The following is a 13,429-nucleotide window of genomic DNA, read 5'->3' on the forward strand; positions in this document are numbered from 1 at the left end:
CAGCTCAGTCCCATCATCAGACACAATCCATAGACAAATGTGAAACTGTTTTTGGCAGTAATTGACAATGTCCAAATTGTAACCAGTTCTATCCTTTGCTGCCATAAGCGGCACCAGGAGTTTTGGGCAGAGGCACATCCCTTCTCTCCATAGAAAGGAACATATCCGTCTGTTGGGTGTTGTTGGGCGATTTGGCTGTCAGATATCTGTCCTCATGCGTCATCTGGCTGAAGCATTGCTGAACAGACATGTGCCATTCATCTGCATGGGTATAGCAGTGCCCTCCGAGCTGGGAGGGTGTTGATGGGCATCGGCAACCTGAGCGGTGGGCAGTTGACCATTGCGACGTGATCAGTACCTCGTGACCATCTTGGTAAACGTTAGTTTGCAATGAAGATACAATAGCTTCCCCCTCACAGGACGGACTTCCAACCGATCACTAATAAATCTTTATTTCTGGGGGAATCCAGGTACCTTAAACCTGTACAGTAAATACAACGGGGCTGAAGAAACGTTAATTTGGACCAGCACAGGAACGCGTGGGAATCTGTGGCACCGGGAAACTGTCACACTCACCAATAAAAAGTACCAGGTAAGTGACTGGGGGGGTTGCTGTAGAGGTGCAGGGTCATAGTCTGCCAGCTCCAGTGTGCATATAGTGAGGGCCATATACACTTCCCAATAATCTGCCAATCACCCAAGTAAAGTGGAGCAGTAAAATGACATCTCCATTCCCAGCAGCGCATTGTCCTGTGCTGGTGATAACATGGCCGCCTATATGCACTGAGCCACCTATTACAGATCGTCCTGTGCACTGATAAATGGCAACTGGTCCTTATTGTCTCAGCTGATTTTTGAAGCGGTGCGTGACGGTTCCATTGGCCACATTGCTATTGACGACATCGCTGTGATGAGCGGACCTTGTGCAGCGCCCAACCGCTGCTCTTTTGAGGCTGGAACCTGTGGCTTTTCCTCCCAGGGGACATATATTTGGCGGTTACACGAGACCGTCCCCTTCAGTCATCAGCCGGGCCCGGTCCGTGATCACACCCTGCAGAGTTTTACAGGTAAGGGGTGCTCCAGCGTAGACAGAAGCTGATGGGGCCAGTACAGACACTGCTATATGTATGTTGGCATCCACAGGGCATTACATGGCGGTGGACACCAGCTCTAGTACCCTTCCCAGAAAGTCAATCGCACTTCTGATGTCGAGCGTGTACAAAGCCCACCTGGACCATGGCTGCCTAAGCTTCTGGTACCAGATGGGGGGCACCAGCCCAGGTCAGTAAATGAGCTGCAGCCACATGATTGCATGCCCCTAATGGTCCGGAGCAATATGCAGGTACCCAGCAATTAAATAGTAATTTTGTACAAATTGTCTTTTTGAAATCGGCAGGAACGTTGATTGTATCTATTGAGGATGACACCGGTAAGAAGAAAGTGAAGAGAGAATTACTTAGGATCTCAGATGCGAAACCTGGCAGCTGGCGCTACGGCACCGTGGCTCTGCAGGCGGAGGTGCAGTGGAAGGTAACGCAGATACATCGCCTGGAGTAGAGCGTTCGTATGGCAGAACCAGCGCCACCCCCGGCTATAAGCTCCACTCGAGGCATTGTAATAACTGAGCTGCAGTAGCAGAAAAAATCTGCGGACCGGTCGTGGTGCGGTTTAATCCTGGACAGTGCCCTGAAATAATGACTGACATGAAAGCCACACGTTCACCCGTGTGAACTGAGCGTGTATCTCCCACTGGAGTACAGAGTGCTCTGCATCCTCTCCCTAATTTATTTTACTCACTTCTATAGCGCCATTAATTCCACTGCGCTTTACAGACATTATCATCACTGTCCCCATTTGGGCTCACAATCTAAATTTACTATCAGTATGTCTTTGGAATGTGGGAGGAAACCCACGCAAACACAGGGAGAAGATACAGACTCCTTGCAGATGTTATTTTTGGTGGGATTTGAACCCAGGACCCAAGCGCGCTGCAAGGCTGCAGTGCTAACCACTGAGCCACCTTGCTGCCCTCCCTAGTTGTGTGCTGACTCAGTCCGTCCTCCTTGCAGTTGCTCTTGGAAGCGGTCGGTGCAGGGGGGGAGTGCGCTTACATCGCCATCGATGACATTCACATCAGCCATCACCGTTGTCATGAATCAGGTACCGCATCTAACTGTATAATACACCGCAGGTAACGTATTGCTCTCCTCTCCCCTCATACATGTAACCAATTCGGTGGTCTGCTATCCATTCATCAAGGGTACTCCCATTGATGAGGCAGGGGAGCCGCACTCAGGGAAGACATAACTAGTTGCTAGTGAATTGACAGTAATAACTGCAATAAACATTCACTTTCGCAGCATCATGTGACTTTGAATGGGGGTCATGTTCTTGGACCAATGTCCGCATTCCCCTCATGGATACATACGATTGGGACTGGACAAATGGAGCGGCCATAAACAGGCCGAGTGCTGCCCCGGAGAAGGACCGCAGTCTGGGCTCTGCAGAGGGTAATATCCACATATCTGTAATCAGAGCATCCCACTCTAGTGGTATAAATCTAGAAAGCCCCTTTAACATCTGACCCCGCAGTGTAATCCTACTGCCCCTGTGACCCCACAGGACACTACGCCTTTGTGGATACCGGGGCGCTGCACACGGAGAGGGCCTCCGCCTGGCTGCTCAGTGAACATCTGTCAGCGACTGCTGGATCCTGCTTCACCTTCTCTTACAGCATGGACTCCTCGGCCCATTTCCGTAAGTCCACAGATCATCCGCATCTCACGTACACTAGCAGGCAGCCATCATTACTCACTATACCCATCCACAGACCACTACCAGGCAGCTATTCCTATACAGACCTCCTAATTATTGCTCAGCCCCCCTGAAGGCCCTATAACAGATCATTTTCCCTTTCAAGCTCCTCTTTCTTTCATCTGCAGATTTAGGGGAGCTGGTCCTGTACGTGGCTGGAGCTCAGGGCCTGCTGCCCGTCTGGGCACTACACGGGTATCACAGCGGGGACTGGCAAGAAGAAAAGCTGCAGCTCAACAGCACTGGGGAGTTTCAGGTGTGGAGACAGCAGTGTGTGGGTAGCGAGGCCAACATCGTGCGAGGTCATCTCACGTTCTACCTCTTTACAGATTATAATTGAAGTAATGAAGAGCAGTCGCCCACACGCCGCCATCATCGCGCTGGACAATCTGACGTACACCCCGGACAGGCTATGCAACATTGTACAGCAACAGAAAGGTAGGCACCAAGTCTTAGGATGCACATTTCCTGATTGACAATATCGAGGACAGGACCCTTGACTCACAAATTTGCATTTTTTTGCCATTTCCCTCATCTTTATAATTAAAGAATTTCCTAGTGATGATCATTCACCTTCACTATTGCTCTTAGCAGACTGTGCACATGTTCTTCCAGGTACAGACAATTCGGGACGGACTTGGGCCATTGTCATCGGAGTGATCATCGTTGCGCTGTGCCTGCTGCTGATCTTCCTCTTGTACCACAGATGGAGGAGGAGTGTGCAGAGTGCCTCGTCATTTCCAGAACAAGCCGACGACATTGATGGCTTCGATAATGTGACTTACGACATAGAGTCTTCAGACAGCTGAATAAAGTTGTAAATGTCTCCCATGTGCTGCAAAATATGTCCATGCTTTCCTGTCCACCCATCACAAATAAAACCTATGGAAATGTCTGTCGTTGTGCAGCAGGCCCACACGTATACCTACAGGTCACCGGGGTAGTAGGGACATATATACATACAGGTAGTAGCACAGCAAGCTACACCGTCACTCCCATTCACTACAAGGGGCTTCACATAGTTCTTTCCATGAATGGCCCATCCACATGGAGCTTATGCGGCCATATAGCGGTCACCAAGATGGCACCTCGCAACTGATCCCAGTAGACACTGGAGCGCCAGACACATTGCTGTAATGCTCTACAGTGACGGGAAGGAAGTAAGTAATCATCGGTGAAGGAAGATAATTTTATTTTACAATTACATACAAGAAAAGATGTGAACTTATAACCGGAGAGACGGAGCCTCCTCACTGCTGAAGGGAAAAAAAAAAAAAAGGAGCAACCCCACCTTTCCGTGGGAGAAACAAACAAAAAAGAACCCCAGAAGCTCACAGCTAGTCAGCCCATTCCTGCCCGGAGGTGGTTAAGTGCCGCTCTTGGCAGGAACCTTGCCATTCAGCTTTTTTTTTTAATTTGGTAGAAATGCACTAATTCGCATTTTCAGGCAGGTACGAGGTGGCTTTCATTGTCCCATCTCTGGTTTATTATCCAATAACCCCCTTGTGTTCAGCTTGGCAATGTAAGGAGCCAGTCTGCTCCGGAGAGGGACTGGGCGAGATCAGCGGGGGGGGAGCACACTGATTTCGAGGCTTTATTTTCATTTCTTTTTAGGAGCCATTTCGAGGGGTGTTCCAATTTCCTTCCCCCGCAGCTTGAGACCTGAAAGACAAGAATCAGAGAGTGGGACTTGTAATAATGCAAACACCTCCTAGGTAGCAGACAGTTAATACAGCTGAGGCATTCGTGGTGAAGGAGCGCCTACCCCGGAAGTGGTAGGCTCTAGAAGCAGTTTCAAATAAAGGCAAATACCACAATATTGGAGCCAATTCCTGCGCATACACGACACTTACCAATGGCTCGCTCAATCTTCCCCATGACTTGGTTGCTTGGAATCGCTTTTCCACTTTCGTAGTCTGCAATCACCTGCGGTTTCTCATTGATTCTCTGTAAATGAAGAGAGACCAGAAGATATTAGAGGTGATGGACAATTACTAACACAGATTCCGCTTTATTGGAGTATTCACACCATAGACTTTTAAGGCAAACTCCCCGGCTATCTGCTTTCCCTCCTGCCAGCAAATATACTATGTGGAAAGGCATGCGTGCAAGCCGCTTCCTACCAGCTGGTAGCCTCTCCTTATTAGTAACCTGTGCTCATCTCTTTACAAGTGTTTCTTATACTGCGAGTGCCAGCCCCCCCATCACTGCAGCAGAGATCACAGCGAGTGCATCCCCCCCATCAACACAACAGATATTAGAGCGAGTGCTAGCCCCCTTATCACCACAGCAGAGATAAGATACGGTGCGTTGCAAAAGTATTCGGCTCCCTGGAACTTTTCAAGCTTTTCCCACTTATGCTTCAAACATAAAGATACCAAATGTAAATTTTTGGTGAAGAATCAACAAGTGGGACAATTGTGAAGTTGAAAGAAATTTATTGGCGATTTTAAATTTTTGTGGAAATTCAAAAACTGAAAAGTGGGGCGTGCAATATTATTCGGCTCCTTTACTTTCAGTGCAGCAAACTCATTCCAGAAGTTTATTGTGGATCTCTGAATGATCCAATGTTGTCCTAAATGACTAATGATGATAAATATAATCCACCTGTGTGTAATCAAGTCTCCGCATAAATGCACTTGCTCTGTGATAGTCTCAGAGTTCTGTTTGAAGCACAGAGAGCATCATGAAGACCAAGGAACACAACAGGCAGGTCTGTGAAACTGTTGTGGAGAAGTTTAAAGCCGGATTTGGATACAAAATGATTTCCAAAACTTTAAACATCCCAAGGAGCACTGTGCAAGAGATCATGTTGAAATGAAAGGAGTATCACACCACTGCAAATCTACCAAGACCTGGCCGTCCCACTAAACTTATCTCAAACAAGGAGAAGACTGATCAGAGATGCAGCCAAGAGGCCCATGATCACACTGGATGAACTGCAGAGATCTACAGCTGAGGTGGAACAGTCTGTCCATAGGACAACAATCAGTCGTACACTGCACAAATCTGGCCTTTATGGAAGAGTGTCAAGAAGAAAGCCATTTCTCAAAGATATCCATAAAAAGTGTCATTTAAAGTTTGCAACAAGCCACCTGGGAGACACACCAAACATGTGGAAAAAGGTGCTCTGGTCAGATGAAACAAAAAGATGGATTTTTGGTTCTTACCGTAAAATCTCTTTCTTGGAGCCTTCATTGGGGGACACAGATTACCATGGGTGTATGCTGCTGCTGCTGCTAGGAGGCTGACACTATGCAAAAACAAGAAAATTGGCTCCTCCCCGGCAGTATACACCCACCGACAGATACCAAGTACCTCAGTTGGCGAGAAAGCAGTAGGAGAAGCCACGGAACTTTAAACATATGTACCAACCCAACAAGGAGCTCAAAGCCCAACACGGTACAACTGAAACAGGGAGGGTGCTGTGTCCCCCAATGAAGGCTCCAAGAGATTTTACGGTAAGAACCAAAATTCCATCTTTCTTTATCGCCTTATTGGGGGACACAGATTACCATGGGACGTTCCAAAGCAGTCCCAAGGGCGGGAACAGCAATAAGGAACGAAACAACGGGAAAGGCTTAGGTCGGCCGGTGAGCCACCGCTGCCTGCAGAACCTTCCTACCAACAACTGCCTCAGACGAGGCCTGGGTATGAACCCTGTAGAACCTCGCAAAGGTGTGCAAGGACGACCAGGTTGCGGCCCTGCAAATTTGCAAGGCCGAAGCCTGGTGACGAACTGTCCACGAAGCCGCCACAGCCCGGGTGGAGCTCTTACTCCCGGAGGGGGCAGTTTTTCCTGAAGTCGGTACGCTTCCAGGATGGTAGAACGAATCCAGCGAGCAATCGTGGATTTAGATGCCGGAAGCCCTTTCCGGCGACCTTCAGAGATGATCAGCAAGGAATCGGACTGACGAAAAGAAGCGGTCCTGGCGAGATAGACACGCAAGGCTCTAACTACGTCCAGTTTGTGGAGAGACTTCTCAAGAGGGTGAGAAGGAGCAGGACAAAAAGATGGGAGAACGATATCCTCATTGATGTGGAAAGAGGATACCACCTTTGGAAGAAAAGAAGGAACGGGCCTGAGGACGACCTTATCCTGATGGAGAATCAGGTAAGGGGAACGACATGACAAGGCCGCCAACTCAGAAACTCTTCTGATGGATGTAATGGCAATCAAAAAGGTTACCTTCCACGAGAGAAGGGACAAAGGAATGTCCTGGATAGGCTCGAACGGCGCCTTCTGGAGAGCGCTAAGGACGAGATTGAGATCCCACGGGTCTATCGGCGAATGATGAGGAGGAGCCACATGGGCGACTCCTTGGAGAAAGGTTTTGACCTGCGGTAAGGAAGCGAGCTCTCTTTGGAAGAGGATAGAAAGAGCGGAGACCTGGCCCTTGAGGGTACTGAGGGACAGCCCCGCATCTAAGCCAGACTGGAGAAAACCAAGTATAGATGGAATGGAGAAGGACATTGGAAAGACTTTTTTTTATCATCGCACCAACGGAAAAAAGCCTTCCAGTACCTATGGTAAATGCGGGAAGAGGCTGGTTTTCTGGCTCTGATCATAGTCTGAATCACCTGGTTGGACAAGCCTGAGTCACTCAGGATCGCGGCCTCAATGGCCATGCCGTTAAACTCAGACTGAGAATTCTCGTGATAAAGGGGGCCTTGCGAGAGAAGGTCTGCACGGACTGGAGGTTTCCAGGGAACGTCTGCGAGCATGTTCACCATGCCATCGTCACTTGGAAAGGTTTTAGATATAAGTCCCATAGGCCATGCGTTTCTTTCCACCTTCTGGTCTTTCATGAGGACAATATCTCCTACTTGTAAATTTGGCTTTACTTGTTGCCATTTTCTTCGTTTTTGGAGAAGTGTCAGGTACTCCTTCCATCTATTCCAGAAACAATTAGCCAGATGTTGCACATGCTCCCACCGTTTGATATTTGTCACCGGACACAGAATCTCCAGGCGGGTTAGGAACAGTTCCAAGTTTCTGGGTGAGGAGAGTTTCCGGAGTGAGAATAGTAGGAGATTCTGGATCCATAGATATGGGTACAAGAGGTCTTGAGTTTACTATAGCAGAGACTTCTGCTAAGAAAGTGGTCAAGGTCTCGTGAGTGAGTCTTGAAAGATTTGAGTCCATCAGCATAGATTCCAGTGTCCGACGAGTAATGCCTATCATTCTTTCCCATGATCCTCCCATATGGGAAGCATGAGGAGAATTGAAGACCCAGGTACAGCCATTGGTTGTCAAGAAGTTCTGGACTGGTGTTGAATTCAGTTGTAGTTCTCGACAGGCCCCTACAAAGTTTGTTCCACAATCAGATCTAAATTGTTTTATTATTCCTCTGATGGAGAAGAATCGTCTTAGGGCATTGATGAAACTGGAGGAATCCAAAGACTATCACTTCTATGTGTATTGCTCGTACACTCATGCACGTGAACAACACCGCCCAATGTTTACTTTCTGCATGTCCACCTCTGGTACGACGCGCAGCGACTGCCCATGGACCAAAAACGTCCAAGCCAACATAGGACAAGCACAGAGCCTCCATTTACCTATCGGCAGGCAAATCAGACATCTGTTGTTGCAGTTTTCCTCTTGTCTTACGACACTGAACACTGATGAATTAAATGGGAAAATCGGTCTGTTTGCTCCCACAATCCAGAGGCAGCAGCTCTTAAGGCTCCTTCAGTGAAGTGTCTGCCTTGATGTTTGATTTTTTCATGGTAATGTCGTATTAGTAAAGTGGTGATATGGTGATGACCAGGAATAATTAGAGGATTCTTTTCTGTCTCATCAAATTTAGCCTTGTTTAAATGACCACCAACTCTCAATAAACACCTCTCGTCTATTACTGGGTTTAAGTTGACAATGGGGCTGTTTTTAGGATCGTCTTGTTTTTTACGTATACATTCCAGTTCCTTGTGAAAAACATTCTGCTGCACATTGCGTATCACAAAGAGTTCACTCAGAGCAATGTCTTCTGCAGGGAGGCTTATGGCAGATATGCCAACCATGACAATCAGTGTTACTGTCCTTATTGCGACAGCATTGTTCAATGTGTACTAACCTTGCAATGGCACGAACCAACCTCGTCCATCTTGAGAAGCGATCAAAACGCCAACAGTCCAAGCCAACCTTCTCCTAGAATTTGGTAATGAAGGTGCTGACATCAGGACGGATTTCTGGGTCGACATCTGGATCCTGAAGGTTGAAGCTGTCTTCAACGGCAGTCTCTTCGCATTGGTCGTGAAGGAACCCTGGTCCTGTTAACCAAGAAGAGCTTGCGAAGGCATCAATAGACACTGGTATTGTAGCAAGGTCCGCAGGGTTAACATGGGATGGGACATGCTGCCATTGCTGTGGCTTAGAGGATTTCCTGATCCTTTCCAGGGGGTTACTGACAGACGTAGAAGCGTTTCGTCTGGTTATATATGTAGCCCAGAACTACCTGTCTGTGTAGAATTTTGTATCATCCACGTGAATAGCTAGTTCGCTCTGTATGAAGTCTGCAATCTCTATGGCTAGTACAGCCCCACAGAGCTCGAGTCTGGGTATGGTGTGCTCGGTTTAGGAGCCAGTTTAGCCTTTCCAAACAGAAATCCAACATGGGCTGCATTGAGTCTACAACCTTCAAGTAAGCGACAGCGGCAATAGCTTCAGTGGAAGCATCAGCAAATACATGAATCTCTTTCCTTTGACTCGTAGCTAGGGATGCCGGAGTGTAACAACGTGGTATGTGGATCTTATCCAAGGCGCAAAGAGATTCTCTCCATGACTTCCACCTTAGTTGTTGGTCCGCAGGGAGTGGTACATCCCAGTCCTTAATGCTCTCTGAGAGTTGTCTCAGCAGGAGCTTGCCTTGTATAGTCAGGGGTGCGACAAACCCAAGTGGATCATATAGACTGTTCGCCACTGCCAGAACCCCACGCTTAGTAAATGGTTTTTCCGCACCACTAACCTGAAAGCTGAAGGAGTCCTTTAGCAAGTTCCACCTCAGGCCTAGGCTTCTCTGTACTGGTGGATTGTCTGGGCCTAGATTCAAGTCCCTAAATTCTGCGGCATGATCATTAGGGTGAAAGGCCTTCATGACAACAGCACTATTGGAGGCAATTTTATGCAATCTTAAATGAGCTTTAGAAAGCATACCTTGTGTCGGTTTGAGCAGATCTATGGCTTCTTCCGCTGTGGGCAGGGATTTAAGACAGTCGTCCACATAGAAGTCCTTTTCAAAGAACTGTTGGGCATCCTTCCCGAACTCTGCTGCGCCATCGGAGGCAGTCCTACGCAGGCCGTATGTAACGACTGCAGGAGGACTGTTTCCGAACACGTGCACCTTCATGTGGTATTCGACCAATTCCTTGTTGGTGTCATTGTCTCGGTGCCATAGAAAACGGAAATAATTTCTGTGATCTTGTTGAAGTGAAAAATTTATTGTAGTACAATGTGAACATCAGACATTTAATCATTTTTATGATACAATAATCAAGATGTTTAGATCGAACATAATATATATTTATTGGAATACAATTTTAGAACACAAAAAACTAATAAATTGTAAATATGTAATACACTATGTAATATCGATATATATATGTAATAAACTATGTAAGTGGCAAAAAACAGTTTTCAACAAAAACATACTAAATAACATTTTTGCAGACTATGAATTTGTTCTAAGAAATAGAATTGCCTCCATCAGATCCTCCTTCATAGATGACCTCAAATCTGACCTAATAATTTTAAGGCCAGAAAACAGCCTCTCTACACTACCTTGGGTTGGAGGCAAAGCCGTAACCACATGGGCAACATCTCTAACAATTTCCGGGTATAAAGGAATTGCCTCATGCACAGTCAGTTTTGATGAACAGTTGAATTTTTCTATTTCTTTGAGAGCAAGTGAAACATTCTGCTGAAATATGGTCAATCTACTTGCTATAGGAGACGGAGTGAAATCTTTTTCCTTGCGGCAACACTTTGCCTGCTCCCTGTCATCCAAATACTTGTCAAAGTCAAACTCCTCATCTGATGAAAGGCCAGCAGTCAAAATGTCTTAAAATTATAATATTTTATTAGTAATTAAGTAATATAGTAAGACATAGGTACATGGAAAAGGGGGAGGGGGACAAAAACCCGCAAATGGCTGAAAAAAGGCCTAGCATGGCATCCCCATCTCCCAGGAATACAATCCCATGTGGTCGTACCACAAGACAACAATTATAGTAGTCATATAATTCAGTAATTGTAATATATATCTGCGTATCAAGCCGAGATTCAGAGAGCTTACTATAAATAGAGGTATCTAGAAACGATATTCATAATATCTAGACCTACAAGGGATCTGTAGTATTACCTGGACAGAGTGGGGTTAAACCATGCAGCGGCCGGACCCCGACGCGCGTTTCGGAGCGTGCTGCTCCTTCCTCAGGGGGCCCCCTGAGGAAGGAGCAGCACGCTCCGAAACGCGCGTCGGGGTCCGGCCGCTGCATGGTTTAACCCCACTCTGTCCAGGTAATACTACAGATCCCTTGTAGGTCTAGATATTATGAATATCGTTTCTAGATACCTCTATTTATAGTAAGCTCTCTGAATCTCGGCTTGATACGCAGATATATATTACAATTACTGAATTATATGACTACTATAATTGTTGTCTTGTGGTACGACCACATGGGATTGTATTCCTGGGAGATGGGGATGCCATGCTAGGCCTTTTTTCAGCCATTTGCGGGTTTTTGTCCCCCTCCCCCTTTTCCATGTACCTATGTCTTACTATATTACTTAATTACTAATAAAATATTATAATTTTAAGACATTTTGACTGCTGGCCTTTCGTTTTTGTACATTTGCATTGTGATTGCAGTTGTCTTTATCAATTGTCCTTTATGTATATGTGTATTGGCGTATTCTATCCGCCATGTGATCCATTGTGGCTTTTTTTGGCCCTATACACATCATGTATACCACAATTCTCATTCATCTGATGAGGATGAAGATATGGCAGCAGTAGCACTGTCAGGACCCAAGTCCTCTTGCACCTGGCAGTCCTCCTGTAGGCCACTCATCCTAACTGTTCCCTCAGTCAGAGCTTCTTTTCCTTTAGTAAGCTGTTGATCATCAAGCAGTATACGATGACTTGGGTCCACATAAACAGCTGCCAGAAAAATTTTATTTTCCAATAGCTGTGTCTCTCTCCGTTTCATTGAAGCAGAAATGCCATCTGCGATTAAACCTCCTCTTTGGGACAGGCAAAATAGCAAGTTCTTCCACTCCCTTATGAAAATGCCAGGAGTTAAATCCACAGCTTGTAATTTTTTAGTCACGGTAAATGGGTGATTAAGCAATTCCTTCAATTCAGCCACCTGTGTCCATTGACCTTCATTTAAGGTTACCTGAGGGTTCGCCATATCTATAAGAAACTGTTTTAGTTCAAGCAATCGCTCAATCAATAAATAAGTGCTGCCCCACCGAGTGGCTTGATCGACAATTTCCCCTTTCCCAGCACGTCTCTTCAAGATGGAATCAATTTTAGGGGTTCTGGCAGCAATAACCAATTTTCTCACTTTTCCAATCAGAGTTCCAGCATGTCCCTCTTGCAGACTCTCTATTGCCAGCTGCAGCGTGTGCACAACACCGCGCATGTGATGAATATGAAAGTGTTTTAAAGCAGCTTCAACAAGATCATCTATTTCTAAAGTATAATTTTGCTGTTCTTCTGTTGTAATATCTGTTTGTTCCTCAGTTACATGAACATCACTGTGGCCTTCCATCTCAAACATACTGAATCCTAAATTTTCTTCTAGCTGTTGTTCATTACTCTCATTCATCAGTTTATTTGTACCTATCATTTTTGAAGCATTGTCCGCTACAATAGCAAGAACCTGTTTGGTTTTTTTTTTGAAACATCATTTTTATTGATTTTGTAATGAAGTTGCATATTACAAATTATAAACATTGCATTGAATTGTTACAAAGAACATATTTAAACATGCTTATCACCTAAGCCTGAATAGAAGCAAAAATAAACTTAATATAAAATTATCAAACCCCCTTACGTCCACATTTTCATAATTACATTGACTGAAATCAGACACCTTATCTCTAGCTCCACCTTATCCTCCAAATAGCTCATATAACACATTTCAGTTTACCCAGATTACCACTCAAATCCTCTAATAGATACCAATCCGAATCCACAAATGCGCTCATTAAGTCTTGAATTTCTCTGGTGGTCAGTGACGTTTCTATAAACACTCTCCATTTTTTTTAAAAAAAATTTTCGTCATTTTATCTTTATTTCTTTCTGTTTCTCTTTTTTCTTAAAATAAGACCAATGTTAAACCTTCCTTGATCTCTTTTATCCCTGGGAGTGTTTTAGCGAGCCAGTGTTGCAGAATTAGACGTTTTGTCATCATTGCAATGGTGTGAAACAAGTCATGCAGCCGTCCCCCTCTTGTTTTACCTGTCGTAAAGTGAAACAACCAACACAATGGATCTACTTCTACCCATATCCCACATATCTTCAGATACATACATATCCTGGACTTTTAACCAGAGTTCTTGTGTCCTGGGACATGACCACAATCCATGTTCTGTGCCTGTTTAGGG

General features: G+C 45.6%; 2 protein-coding genes across 2 annotated transcripts in view; one reads left to right on the forward strand and one right to left on the reverse strand.

Annotated features, from left to right (window-relative positions):
- MAMDC4 (MAM domain containing 4) overlaps positions 1–3,709 on the forward strand; it is a 40,603-nt gene extending 36,894 nt beyond the window's left edge. The window contains exons 19-28 of the mRNA XM_073556020.1: positions 471–592; positions 848–1,067; positions 1,144–1,281; positions 1,397–1,530; positions 2,070–2,160; positions 2,361–2,510; positions 2,623–2,757; positions 2,943–3,070; positions 3,144–3,252; positions 3,430–3,709. Of these exons, the coding sequence (XP_073412121.1) occupies positions 471–592; positions 848–1,067; positions 1,144–1,281; positions 1,397–1,530; positions 2,070–2,160; positions 2,361–2,510; positions 2,623–2,757; positions 2,943–3,070; positions 3,144–3,252; positions 3,430–3,623 (1,421 nt within the window). The 3' untranslated portion in view covers positions 3,624–3,709. The remainder of the gene's footprint in view (positions 1–470; positions 593–847; positions 1,068–1,143; positions 1,282–1,396; positions 1,531–2,069; positions 2,161–2,360; positions 2,511–2,622; positions 2,758–2,942; positions 3,071–3,143; positions 3,253–3,429) is intronic.
- A 280-nt stretch (positions 3,710–3,989) lies between these two features.
- EDF1 (endothelial differentiation related factor 1) overlaps positions 3,990–13,429 on the reverse strand; it is a 31,619-nt gene continuing 22,179 nt past the window's right edge. The window contains exons 4-5 of the mRNA XM_073556021.1: positions 4,668–4,761; positions 3,990–4,476 (exon numbers count right to left, since the gene is read on the reverse strand). Of these exons, the coding sequence (XP_073412122.1) occupies positions 4,415–4,476; positions 4,668–4,761 (156 nt within the window). The 3' untranslated portion in view covers positions 3,990–4,414. The remainder of the gene's footprint in view (positions 4,477–4,667; positions 4,762–13,429) is intronic.

This window comes from Dendrobates tinctorius, unplaced genomic scaffold (genome assembly GCF_039654945.1).
Source record: "Dendrobates tinctorius isolate UK_male_01 unplaced genomic scaffold, ASM3965494v1 ptg000231l, whole genome shotgun sequence".
Taxonomy (NCBI): Eukaryota; Metazoa; Chordata; class Amphibia; order Anura; family Dendrobatidae; genus Dendrobates; species Dendrobates tinctorius.